This window comes from Nyctibius grandis, chromosome 28, assembly GCF_013368605.1.
Source record: "Nyctibius grandis isolate bNycGra1 chromosome 28, bNycGra1.pri, whole genome shotgun sequence".
NCBI classification, from domain to species: domain Eukaryota; kingdom Metazoa; phylum Chordata; class Aves; order Nyctibiiformes; family Nyctibiidae; genus Nyctibius; species Nyctibius grandis.
Window position 1 is genome coordinate 50,442 of NC_090685.1, and position 12,606 is coordinate 63,047.

General features: G+C 57.5%; 1 protein-coding gene across 1 annotated transcript; it reads left to right on the forward strand.

Moving 5' to 3' along the window:
• The first annotated feature begins 9,720 nt into the window (after window positions 1-9,720).
• Window positions 9,721-11,726, forward strand: LOC137674330 (acrosin-like). The gene is made up of 4 exons (XM_068419601.1): window positions 9,721-9,899; window positions 10,237-10,502; window positions 10,756-10,901; window positions 11,367-11,726. The coding sequence occupies exons 1-4, from the start codon at window positions 9,721-9,723 to the stop codon at window positions 11,724-11,726; spliced, it is 951 nt and encodes a 316-aa protein (XP_068275702.1).
• The last annotated feature ends 880 nt before the right edge of the window (window positions 11,727-12,606 follow it).

Genomic DNA, 12,606 nt, shown 5'->3' on the forward strand with positions numbered 1-12,606 from the left:
GTGCGTTCTGTGAGCTGTGGACAGAGCCTGGGATGTGCTGCAGATGGGGTAACTTGCCCTTATACTGTGCTGATGGGGAGAACAACTGGCATCTTGCAGCTGAATCAGGTATTTTTGGCAGCCTTTGGATACCTGAGTGGTGCCCAGAGAACGCGCTTTAGCTACCCTCTGTTTGCCCAGCGAGCTCAGTTTCTCTCTGTAGTTGTCACTTCCAGTTGTGGTAGAGGCTTGGCCCTCAGCTTCAGACAGGCAGCGTCCATGGTCCAGAACCGTGGCACTGGCTTTCCTTGCAGGTTTTGCTGACTGGGGGAGAGTGTGAAGGCTAAGGGTTAATAGTGTTTAGGCACTTACTCATATGCCACTTTAATATTTTGGATGCAATGAAAATACTGGTCAAACACTGGAGGAATCGTGTCCTTTCACAGAGATACCTGTCTGCATGTGAAAATAATTTCTTGTTTGCTCTTCAGTGTTCGCATGTTTAAAGGTCTAGCCACGGAGAGTAGACAGTCTGGTGTGATGTTAACCGGCAGCTTGTGGTTTGAAATTTGCTTTCGGTTAAATAAAATACACGTGAATGTCGGATTTCTGGTTAAAAAGTACCAAATGGTTAGGTCACCAGAATGTAGATGTATTGGGAGAAACTGAGAACATATTTTCTTAGGTAACGGCTTGGCCAGTTCTGGTGGAATTGTTGTGTTACATTTGAAATTTATGAACAGCCATATTTGAGAAGTGATTTTTGGGTTGTGACAATTGATAAATACGAGCTTAGTGTCTGTACTCAACTTCTTAAACCAGAAGCCAAAGCTATTGTCTAAAAGCTCTTTGGAGTGATGCTGAAGTGTGCCTCAGCAGTACACTGAGAGAGGAGCTTTGACACACTTTGAATTTTCCTGTTTTTTCAACTTGCTTAGAGAGTCTCTTACGTTATTCATGAAGTCAACTGGTTATTTTAGGCCTTCAGGCTTCTTTTCCCTGTGAAGTCCTTGAGGTTAGTAAGAGGGAGTTGTTTTCTGTCAACTGCGTGTGTCTAGTAACTAAAGGAACTTCAGAAGAACTGCTTTAGAAATAACATACCAGACTAGCTATAATTTGCCCTTATGACTCCAGAAATTTCAGAGGAGCCCCAGTGTAAGATACTGAACTGCTAAAGAGCACTTGACATATATTTCTTAAAAAAAAAAATAATGAAAAACGCTGTCAAACATGTTACCAACATTCTCTTATGTCTTCTCGCCTTCCCTCTTTAACTTCAAAACCCCTGCACAACACCCCCAAACCAAAAACATCTCTGTTGGGTTTTCAATTTCATACATGATTTTCTCAGCGTGCACATCTGGTAAGAACCTTTTACAGAAAGACAGGGACAACCCAGGTACCAAATAGTAAGATTCAGGTAAACGCCACATCTACGTCAGTGTTTTATCTGGACACACGTTATGCACAGTCCACAAATTTATGTGTGTACCAAGTTCACTGAGAAGTTGCAGCAGCAGCAGCGTAATGTTGCATGTTTTTTGCTCAGGAAGATGGTCTCATGGGTGTTGGGCACATGGCCAAAACTAGCCAAGTTTTGTCATGTTTTTAAGAACCTGGGCTATTGGCAGGGCATATGCAGATGGACACAGCAGGGTCTTGGGGAAAAAGAAAAAGAGTCCCACCCCGGGAACTTGTTTCCAGAGCGCTTCACCATGCTGCCCTGGAGCAGAGTGCATCATGGTTTGGTTTTTGGGAATCCTTCAGTGTTTGTTTTTTTGGGAATCCTTCAGTGTTTGTTTTTTTGGGGTGCAAGGGTGGTGATCTCTCTTTTCCTCTCTCTCATACTCTATCCTCTTTCTCTTTTTCCTTCTCCTTTTCTCTCTTTTCTCAATGCCTTTAGAAACCCAAGACACTTACCACCATGCCACTTTCCCTGGATTAATAAATTGTTCTTAATTTCATAACAGTTATATGGTGTCGTTTCACCTTAATTTACTCCAAGAGGTTTATGAACTATTTGCGACCAGGTCATAACATTAAATTGGCGCAGTCGGCAGGATCCCTGGCTAAGAGTAAAGTAACCGGTGGCGCCCAGACTCAAGTAAGAGTGAGTTCTCTTCAGAAGGGAGTCTGCTGGGGAGGAAGATATTATCCCTCTGAGGGACAACGATGAATTCAAAAAACAGGACCCCCCTGGGGGAGTCCGATGTGGATTGTAGTCCTCTCCTAGAGAAACTGGAGAGCTACAACGCTCGTCCTTCCCCTCCCGTATGACCTGGGCACATAATAATTGCCATGACCCCCAAGCTGTAGTGGACCGGATTACGGTCTTGACGAAGGAACGAAAATTCAAGCTTGGAAAAGGGAAAGCGCTGGTCTGTGGTGTTTTGGGTGCCGCTCTGCTGGCTGCCCAAAAGCAAAGGCAAACAAATCAGCAAAAAGAGCATGAAACAGTTAAATCTGGACAAGACCTGATCAAAGGCATACAGGAACAGCTAGAAAGTGAAAGAGAGCAATTAGCTGCCGAAAGGGCAATTAACCACCGGCTTCACACCGCCTCAGCAGAATCCTTTGAAGGAGAAAAACTTCTCCCGGAGGAGTTAGAACTTAAAAGACTGGGAATCATCCTCCCGGAGGGAGCCAGAGTTTACACAACAGACTCAGACTGATGCCCTAAGAGAAAAATACCCTCTGTACCGCTCCGGGGAGTTGGATGAACTAAGCGGGAGGCTTTACCCGGATAAAAGGGAAGTACTATTGCGCCCCTTGATTAAAACTGAGACGATGAATGATGGGCAGGGGGGAGCACAAGTCACCACTCATACGATCCCCCACTCCTTTACAGACTGGGCAAAAGTTCAGCAAAAATATTCCCGGGGACCCCAAGAAACAGAAACTGAATACAGCTTGTGGGCAGGGGGGATCTCTGAGGGAATTCCTAGAGAAATAATGGAGGGGTTACCTACCAGCCATTTGGAAAGCTTAATACGGAACTGGGATAGGGTTAAGGGACCAGAGCTACCCCCAGAAGGTAATCCCCCTGAGGGACCCGGTGGCCTGACCCCTTCAGCCCCTCCCGAACCAAGACCTACTGATTTAACCGTTTCAGAGTCGGGAAACCTGTGGTGCCGTCCCCAGTGAGTGGGCCAGGGACGGCCAATGGATACAGGTAAGAGGGCTCACCGAGAATAAGCAAGGAGAGATGATGATCACCTTTCCCCTTGGCCCTTTTAAAACTCCTGTTAGCTTTGTTGTGGACACTGGGGCACAAATGTCAGCACTCCAGAGGCTGCCGTCCGTGATGGCATTTTCCCAGGTAAGAAGCTAATCGGGGCCACCGATGCCCATGGCAAAGAGCACAAGATCGATACTCGGTGGATTGTTCCTCCTTTTTAACAACCGGCTTTGTGTTGGGCCGAGTCCTGTTCTCTTCTCTCTTTCAGGAACTACCCAGAGGAAAAGGACCGGACGACAGAATGCTAAATGAATGCTGATACTAGAGCTATTAATCACTTGTGCAATCGTTTGTTTATGTATCTTTATAACATGCATTTATCGTTATCGCACAAGGTGTTTTGGGGAGGGAACTTATGTATCTTGTTAATCTAATTAATCAGTTATGTAGATTGTGGAGAAAACAATTTTAATGCTTAATACAAGGTTTTGTCAGAATGTGTGTGTGGGGGGGGGGGCAAGATCAAGGACCTTAATTCAAGGCATGTGTACTTGCTGGGATACCCCTCCAAGGGCTGGAGAAACCAGGACCCTAGCTGCAACACGTCTCCTATACCTCAAATAACCATTTTAAATTTTACAGACCCTTAAGAGGCATCAATTTGTTTTAGAAAACATAACCCAGCAGATGCATGTCCTAAGCAATTGGACCAGATATGCTTTTGGAGATTTGAATCAGCAAGTACAACAAGTCTCTAAAATGACCCTTCAAAATAGGTTAGCACTAAACATGTTATTGTTGAAGGAGCATGTGGAATGTTAAATCTCAGCGAAGGAGAATGATGTGTTACAATCCACAACACCTCTACCTCTATAGATGAAGCTCGTGCAAAGATGAAGGAGACTGCGGAAGGAATGGCTGAATTATTCCAATCAATGCAACCAAAAGACTGGTTTGATGGACTGGCTCCTGGGTCCAGGATCACATCCAGATTAAAATCTCTGGGACTCACGGGGTGGGGAAAATGGTAGACACACATTGGAATCACTTTGTTGATTGAGATTGTATTGATGATGCTCGGCATGGCTATTGTGCCATGCATGATCACTCAATTACTGTCTTCTGCCTCTTCTCTTTCCTCTCCCTCTATCCGCTCTGTAAAAATCACTATTGACGAGGACCTGGAACTACCAACCAGCCCAGGTGACTTAGGGGACATACAAACAAGTGTTTAAGTCACTGGGTCTTTGTACGCCTTAAACAACTTGTTTGACAACTCTGGCTGAAGGAGGGGATGGGTGCTACAGAGGCCTGCAAGTCTGGCAAGAAATAAGGGCCTTGGGAAGAGAACAATACCTTTGTGTGCCTTCATTGGTGTGATTTACTGCTCTGGCTGGAGGAAGAGAGAAGTCCTGCGGAGGCCGGATGGTACCTCTTCCTTGGGGCCAGCCTACATGTGCAACAACTTTGCAAGGCGTGAACCACGCTTGTGCAGAGCGGGGTCGTACAGCGGACACCACAACTAGGGGGGATCACGACCACCAGACACCCCTTGGGGGACCACCAACTCATTTTGAGAACAATCTAGGACTACAACGTGCAGGCGTTCCCAGTGAGAAGCAAGTGAAGGGGGGAGACAAGAGGGATGTTACCACCCTCTCCTATCTTGCATGCAAATGCCCTAAAGTATTTAGACCTTCTCCCTTGGGATGCTGGTGGGCGCTCCTGCCCCCCGATTTACCGGAGGAGCAGCCCTGCAAGCGATTTACTAACTCTACAGCCAACTCACATGGCTGGATCCAAGGGCGGTGATCTCGCTTTTCCTCTCTCTCATAGTCTCTCTCCTCTTTCTCCTGCGAGGCCCTTCTGCCCCCCCCCGTGTGACCCCCTCCCCCCAGTGGGATCCCTCTGGGAGCCCCATGTGCCCCCTCCCCCATGCGACCGCCCCACACGAGGCCTCGTGCACCCCCCGTGTGACCCCACCCCCACCCCGTCCCGCAGGGGTTCGGGTGAGGGGCCCCACACGACAGCCCCCCCCATTGCACACGCGTGTGCTCACACGGCCCCGCTCGCTGCCGGGAGGCCCGGGGGCCCGGGAAAGAGGCGCTGGCAGGACAAGGAGCTGGGTTTATGAGGAGGGGGGGGGCCGCCCCTCGGCCCTTTTGGGTCGATTTTTCCTGATTTTGGCCCTTTTCCCCCGATTCCAGCGGGTGGGGGCTGGGGGAGGGGTGAAGGCACCTCGCAGGGCGGGGGGGGCACTTGGATACGCGCAGCCCCATCCCGAAGCTGCGCCGCGGGGGCGGGCGGACAGCTGGGACCCCCCGCACCCCCCCCATCTCCCACCCCCCACGGTCTCTTGTCCAGGCCCGGCCGCCGGGGTCCTCGTGGGGGTCGTGGGGGTCCCGGCCGCCAGGGGCCTCTCCCCCCAAACCGTTCCTGCCCCAAATCCGCCTTTTCTCCCCCCGAAAAGCAGCGGCACCGAAAAAAACACCTTAAAAAAAGCCAAAATGTCCCAAAAAGGGAGGTGGGGAAGGAGCGGGGGGAACCCCTCCTCCCCCAAACCCCAGGGGATCCCCCCAAATGTCCTCACAACGGGGGGGCTTCCCCGCATATCCCCGGGAGGGTCCCCAACGTGGGGGGGGGGTCGCAGAAAGAGGGTCCCCCGTCCTCAGGACCCCACTCCCCCGCCGCCGCCGTGGAGCACCCGCGCCCCCCCCGGTACCCCCGAGCGCCGAGGGGGGGCAGCGGGGGGGGGAAGGCGGTGCGGATGCCGCACTCCTCGGGGAGCCGCAGGGGTCTCAGGGGCAGCCCCCGCCCCCCCAGTTTTGGGGAGTGGGTGTGGAGCCCCCCGTTCCTCCTCCACCACCATCGAGGACGCCCAAGACCGCAACGGCCGCCGCTGCCGGGGGTAGCGCCGGGCGGGCGTCCCTTGGCGGGGGGTCCCGGTGACACCGGAGGGGTCCCGCCGCCGGCCGAGCCCGGCCGCAGGGAGGGGGGTGGCGGCGCCGGGGGGGCCGCGGGCGGACAGACAGACGCGGGGAGCGGCGCGCCGCGGTACCGCCGTCAGCACGCGCTCCCCCGCACCGGCGTCTCCCCCCCCCTCCCCCGCACCGGCGTCTCCCCCCCCACCCCCCGCCGTACCCAGCTCAGACGTAAGGATGCGCCGGGGGGGGCCGGGGCCGCCGGACCCTCAGGGCCCCCCCCGGTGCCGCCCGGCCGCGGCCCCCCAGCGCCGAGCCCGGCGGGACGGGCCGGGGCGGCTGCGGGACAGGGACAGCGGCCGCGGGCGGCGGGTCCCGGCGAAGGCGTCTTCCTCGGTGCCGGCGGCCGAGGCCGAGTCGCCGTCCCGGTGCCCCCGGCGCTGCTCTCCCGCGGGGGCGGGTCCGGCGGCGGCTGCTCCGGGGCGGTGCGCGGCGGCACCGACCTGCTCAGGCCGATCAAGGCCCCGAGCGCGCCGGGTGCCGGCAGCGCCGGTCCGGCCGTGTCGGGGGAAGAGGGTGGTCGCGCCGGGGGGGCGGGGGGAGGCCCTCGGGAACGGCCGCCAGCCCCCGGCGCTGCGGCAGACGGCGGGGCGGGCGGCGGGGGGGCGGTGAGGAGGCGGGAGGGGAAGGGGGGGCTGCCCCCCGTATTGCGGCCGGGGGAGGGCGGCCAGGGCCGGGGGGGGGCATGGGGGGAGAGGGGTAAGGGGGGGTCGGGGACCCGGGCGCCTGGGTCCTGCGTCCCCCACTGACACTGGATGTAGGGCAGGGACCCCCCAGCCCCCCACAGGGGACCCAAGTGTCCGGGTGCTGCACCCCGCCACCAACCCAGTTATCGAGCAGGGACCCCCCCCCAAGCCCACCCACCACAGGGGACCCGGACGTGTGGGCACGGGCCCCCCCCACTGACCCCAAGGGCGGGGACCCCCCAGACCCCTCCCCCAGCACAGGGGGCCCAGGGGCCGTGAAAGCAAATCGGCAGAGAAGGCTGGAAACGCCCTGGGGGGCTTTTGAATACAGTTTATTTATTCCCCGTCACTGAGACAGACACAAAGGCACCCGCGGCAGCAAAGCGGGGGGATGAGAACCGAAAGCCGCGATCTTCGCTGCGAAACCGCGGGGGGGAGGGGGCAAACACCCCCCAAATGCAGGTACCGGCGTGTGCGCAGGGCTCGGCCCGCAGTAATGAACCGCCCTTCTGGGGAAGGGAGCTTTGGAGGGAGGGAAGTGGTGAGAAAATGGCTCAGGGGCTCTATTCGAGAAGAAAACCCCTTCCTCAATTTCTTGAGAGCCGCCAAAGCTGCTCACGGGGAGGGACGGCACCTCCCGGCTGCCCTCCGACGCTGGCAGAGGTGTCAGTCCCGGGGCTCTCCTTCCCTCGAACCTTTTATCTCCTGCTGCCACCCGGGCCCAGTAAGGAAAGGATGGGGAGCAGCAGCCCGCCCGCCTCCCCACTCAGGCGTGCCCAGACGCTCACCCGCTCGCCCCCTGCGCCAGAAACCGGCTCAAATGCCACGGCACAGACCGAGGGGCACCACGCCGATGCCCGAACCCGCTGTTGTTCCCACCTGACCTTTAGAACCGCAGGATTAAGCATCCCCTTCCCACCTCGTCCACAGCAAACTCCCATCACAGAAGGTTTTCCCCGCTGTGGTGTTCATGATCAGCACCGCTCGCGCTCGCGTGTGTTGGCGTTGCAGGTCCTCGCCCTTCGGGGTGGGTTTGCTCCCGTGGTGGCCCCGATGGGGAAAGATGGCCCTGATCTCCTGGGAGAGCGGATCTGCGATCCGCTGCTCTTGGGTTTGTGCTGTGGAGTCTGGATAAACCTGCGTGAAAGGCACCGTCCGGGGGCCGAAATGGAGACCAGAGAGCTGGGATCATGCTGGGATCACTCAGAACGGGGATCCACAGGGGGATTTAACCAAATCCCCCATTTTAAGCCCTCCCTCTGCGGAGGATCTCAGGAGAGCGAGCACACAAAGCTAAATCCTCTCTTCAATCGAGACACAAACCCGGGGGGGGGTGATTATCCTGTTGGAAATAGGAAACTTTTCAGCCTTCCTGTGGAGCCAACAAGAAGGGGCATCGACGTGAACACGCCCGGTGCTGCGGTCTGCGGGGCGCGCGCCTGCGGTGCGGTATTGCTGACCGTGCTGGGGACAGGGTGAGCTGATACGCAACTGTTTTCTGACCTGTTTAGTGCGCGGGTACGCCTTGACCTTCCCCCACTCGCAGGGTGGAGATCCCCAATGTGACGGTAGATAAGTTACCTTAAGTTCTTGATGGCTTTTTTCTTGCTGCCTTTGGTGGGCATCTGTTAGTGGGAGAAGCATCTGGTTAACTAGAATCAGGTTTGAAAAGGGATTAAGGGGGAGAGAGGGAAATGTCAGCGTTAAGTGGTGTGTTCCCAGAACAAAAACTGACTCAGGGATCATTTAGAGCCCGGGGGGTGGGGAGGACTCCCCTCCCTGCCAGCGCACACTGGGATGCCACGCTTGGTGGTTTAGGTCCCCAGCTGATCTTGTGCCTCAAGTGTAATTTTTTAAAGGCGTTCTCATCAAAACTAACGAGTTTGGTGTTTATTTGTCGGTTTGGGAAAGGCGGTGGAGCCCAGAGGGTTTGTACAAACACTTGCACCTCGCCCTGCTGCCCGTGGGCTCACGTTCATTCCTGAGCAGGATCGCAGCCCACAGGCACGGCGAGGGCTCTGCTGCTGGCCAGACAGGCAGCTCTGTTGGCTCTTTGGCTGCCCTGCCACGGATGGTCATGGCTTTCTGGCTTTGGCCCTGTACTGCCCCTGGCAACTGCTGGCCTTTCCAAGGATCTCGGGGAGGTGCGGAAGGGTTCCTGGGGTCTGCCTCAGCGCGCCCTTTTCCTGGCGCCCTGCTCGAGTCTGACCCGCTCCCTGTGTCTCTTGTCCTTGAGGGAGGGGGTGAGGCAACGGCAGAAACTCTCCTGGGGACGTTCCCCTACGAGGTGCACAAGGAGATCGCTCAGACCTCCCGTGTGCAGGTACCACAAGAGCTGTGGGCAGGATGCCCGGGAAGGAGGCAGGGCTGTCCGCAAGCCGTTGGAGGAAAGAGTGCGGAGGGTGGCCCCAGCAGCCCCTGTCCTCCCACGCCCCTTGCTCCTGCGGGGACACGGCAAGAAGAGAGCGAATGGGGCTTGGCTCTGCTGGAAGCTCTTGTGAGGGTCTGGCCAGAGATCAGAGAGCTACTGCAAGAAGGGTCAGCTCCGGCTGCTGTGGGTAAGTGGCCCGAGGCTCTGGGAGGGAGCCTGGGCAACCCTTATGGGGCTCACTGGGGGGTGCCCGCTTGTCCTGTGTGGCCACGCCACAGCTTCCCCAACCCCACGAGGGAGCCTCAGCTCCTTGCCAGCACCCAGGCTGCTGGCACAGCTTGTCTGCGGGGCTAAAGCAGAACCAGGCGCGGGCAGACGCACGCCCCACGAGGTTCCCTGGCCCTACTGTCCGTGTGGCGCCTCGTGGGGAGGGAAGACGGCTGACCTTCAGCCTGAACAGCAGCAAGCCCTCGAGCAGGACAGTGATGAGTTTCTGCTTACAGAGGGACCTGCGGCCTCTGGCCCATGGCTTATTACTACGGGACATCGCGCGTCGTGGGTGGCACAGATGCCCAGCCAGGAGCCTGGCCCTGGATCGTCAGCATCCAGGATCCATGGCTAGAAGGCACGGGGCATGTGTGCGGAGGGTCCCTCATAAGCCCACAGTGGGTCCTCACAGCAGCCCACTGCTTCATCGAGGCCAGGTGAGGAGGACCAGGGAACGGGCATGTCCCCCCAACACCAGCAGGTGCCCTGCCCTCAGCACCACGTGCTGCTCCCATCCCTTTCCCTTGCAGTACGCCCAGTGCCCGGGCACTCCCGAGCCCAGCAAGACACTGCTCAGGAGAAGGCTGGGCTCGTGCCACTGCTGCCCAGCAGCCTCCAGTTCGACATTCCTTGTGCCCAAGGCATGCTGGGGCACTCGCACCGTCCATAGCGCTGCTTTCCCCTCTCCCTCGTGAAGCAGCAGGCAGGGAGCTGCTGGGCTGCTGCAGCATGTGGCTCTGCTCCCTCTGAGCCCTCTCTCCATCCGCCTTCCAGGCACATCAGCATGTGGCGCGTGGTGATCGGGGCCACCCAGTTGACTCAGCTGGGCCCTGAGGCCCAAGTGTGCCATATTAGGCACCTGCTGGTGCATGAGCACTACAGTAACATCACCAAGAGGAACGACATCGCCTTGCTGGAATTGGACCAGCCTGTCCAGTGCAGCTACTACGTACAGCTGGCCTGTGTGCCCGACGCCTCGCTCAGAGTGTCGGAGCTGACCAACTGCTACGTCAGTGGCTGGGGGCCCACGACTGCAAGATGTGGGCGCTCGTGCCCTGAGGGCCAGCTTGGCACACTGGGGAGGCGGGTTGGGCTTCCTGAGAGCAGAGGCGACAGCCCGAGTAAGGCTGCGGGGCCGTGGGCCTGAGCCATTGCCCAAAGCGAGAGAGAAGGGAAAGCCCGGTACGATGCCTCTGCAGAGACAGAGGCAAGCCCTAGGGAAGGGGTTGGCCCAGACAGGGGAGGAGAACTGCCCACGAGCTGCTGGCTGTTAATTCCTTTCTGTGCTCACAGCTGGAGGACCCAGCAACCTCCTGCAGGAGGCCAGGGTGCGCCTCATCGATGCCAAGCTCTGTAACAGCCGCCGGTGGTACAGAGGGGCCATCCACAGCCACAACTTGTGTGCTGGCTACCCGCAGGGTGGCATCGACACCTGCCAGGTAGGAGCGTGCTACAAGTCACCCCCAGCAGCACAGGCAGCCCTGTCACAGCCGCCCAAACACACCCCGGCGCGTGCTGGGCCTGGCAAGCCACCCTCCCACCGCTGGGTCCCCACCGCTGTCGGGGCTCACCTCCCCTTCACCATCTGCAGGGCCTTGCCCGGTGCCCCCCTTGTCCCAGAGGCCCACAAAGCCCGGCCAGTGCTCTTGGCAGCCCACGGGCCCAGATCCCAGCCCTGCAACATGTGTCTCCCATGCACCCAGGATCCTTGTGCAGAGACAAGAGAGCCCCACCTGACAGGCCCCCGACCCCCTCCCAGACAAGGCTCTGCAGGCCCCAGCACCTGAGCAGAGCCTTTCTGTGCAGTGAACACTGCTCCGGCAGGTGCTGGGAGAGAGAAGGAGCCAGCCGGAGCACTGGCAGCGGCCACCCAACACCACCTCATCCTCTCTCCCCTGCTGCAGGGTGACAGCGGTGGTCCTCTCGTGTGCCAAGACAACAGCACTGACTACTTCTGGCTTGTTGGGGTGACCAGCTGGGGGAGAGGCTGTGCGAGACCAAACAAGCCCGGCATCTACACCTCCACTCAGCACTTCTATGACTGGATCCTGCTACAGATGGGACTGCGCCGAGCAGGAACAGCGACTCCAACACCACAGGCCTGGAGTCATTTTCTCACCGCCTCAACCCCCTTTCAGAGGCTGAGGCCAATCCCAACACAATCGGGCAGGATTAGCTCCTGCCCATTTCCACTCCCGAAGCTGGTGGAATTCTTTACTCGGGTGCAGGAGCTCCTGCAGTACCTAAGAGGAAATAAGTCTTGAGCAGCGCGATGGACAGGATCCCGTGCAGGCTGTACTGCACCACCACCATCTCCCCCTGGGGCAATGCCTGCCCATCCATAGGCAGCCTCGGTCTCAAAGGCCTGCTCGGTCCTGCCCGCGCTCCTCCGACTGCACACAACTTCTGAAGTTGACTTAGTTCTTGAAATAAAGTTGCCAGTTTTCACAGCTAACCATGCTTCAGTCCAATTCAGTCTCCTGTGCCAGGCAAGGACTTCCATGCCCGGCACCTGCAAAATGAGGCTGCAGGCAGAGAGTAGGGCACAAAGGGCCAGAGTCACTCCAAAGGGCTGGAACCGCACCTGCTCAGAGAGGAGAGTGCTCAGAGCCACTGTGGCACGGAGACTGGCACTTTGAGGCTAGAAAGAGGACGGGAAGAAATGATGTGACATGCAGCTTTGGGGGCGTGCATTAAGGCACACAAGCTGATGCTTAGGGCCTGGCGTAAGCCTTAGCCAACTGACCAGGCTGTGGGAATCTCCTGAGCGCAAGAAGACAAATTGCTGACCACAGGAAACAGAGCGAGAAGCTGGCAGGAGTTACAGTGCCCAGAGGAAGAGCCAGATTTCACGGGTAGTTAAAGGGGCTTGACGTGAGAGGTGGCCACACTTCACAGAGAACTGAAGGAAGAGTTGGGGGTCATTTTGGGGAGAGGACTCTGGCAGGGACAGCAGTACCCAGGAAACCCCATCAGTAATGCCATGAAAGTTCAGCATGACCTAGCGAACAGCACCTCAAACACCAAAACTGTTCACAGTTGTGGCAAACCTGGGAGCAAGGGGGAAAAAATAACCCAGGACTGGTCCCTTGATTGGGGGAAGACGGGTGGAGAAAGGGAGGAGTCAAGGAGGATGAGGGGGGT

What these genes read in the sequence shown, in the direction of transcription:
- LOC137674330 (XM_068419601.1), top strand. Translation starts at nt 9,721, where the DNA reads ATGGCTTATTACTACGGGACATCGCGCGTCGTGGGTGGCACAGATGCC. An exon ending in CACTGCTTCATCGAGGCCAG is followed by an intron (nt 9,900 to 10,236) that starts GTGAGGAGGACC and finishes TCCGCCTTCCAG; the next exon opens with GCACATCAGCATGTGGCGCG. An exon ending in GTGGCATCGACACCTGCCAG is followed by an intron (nt 10,902 to 11,366) that starts GTAGGAGCGTGC and finishes CCCCTGCTGCAG; the next exon opens with GGTGACAGCGGTGGTCCTCT.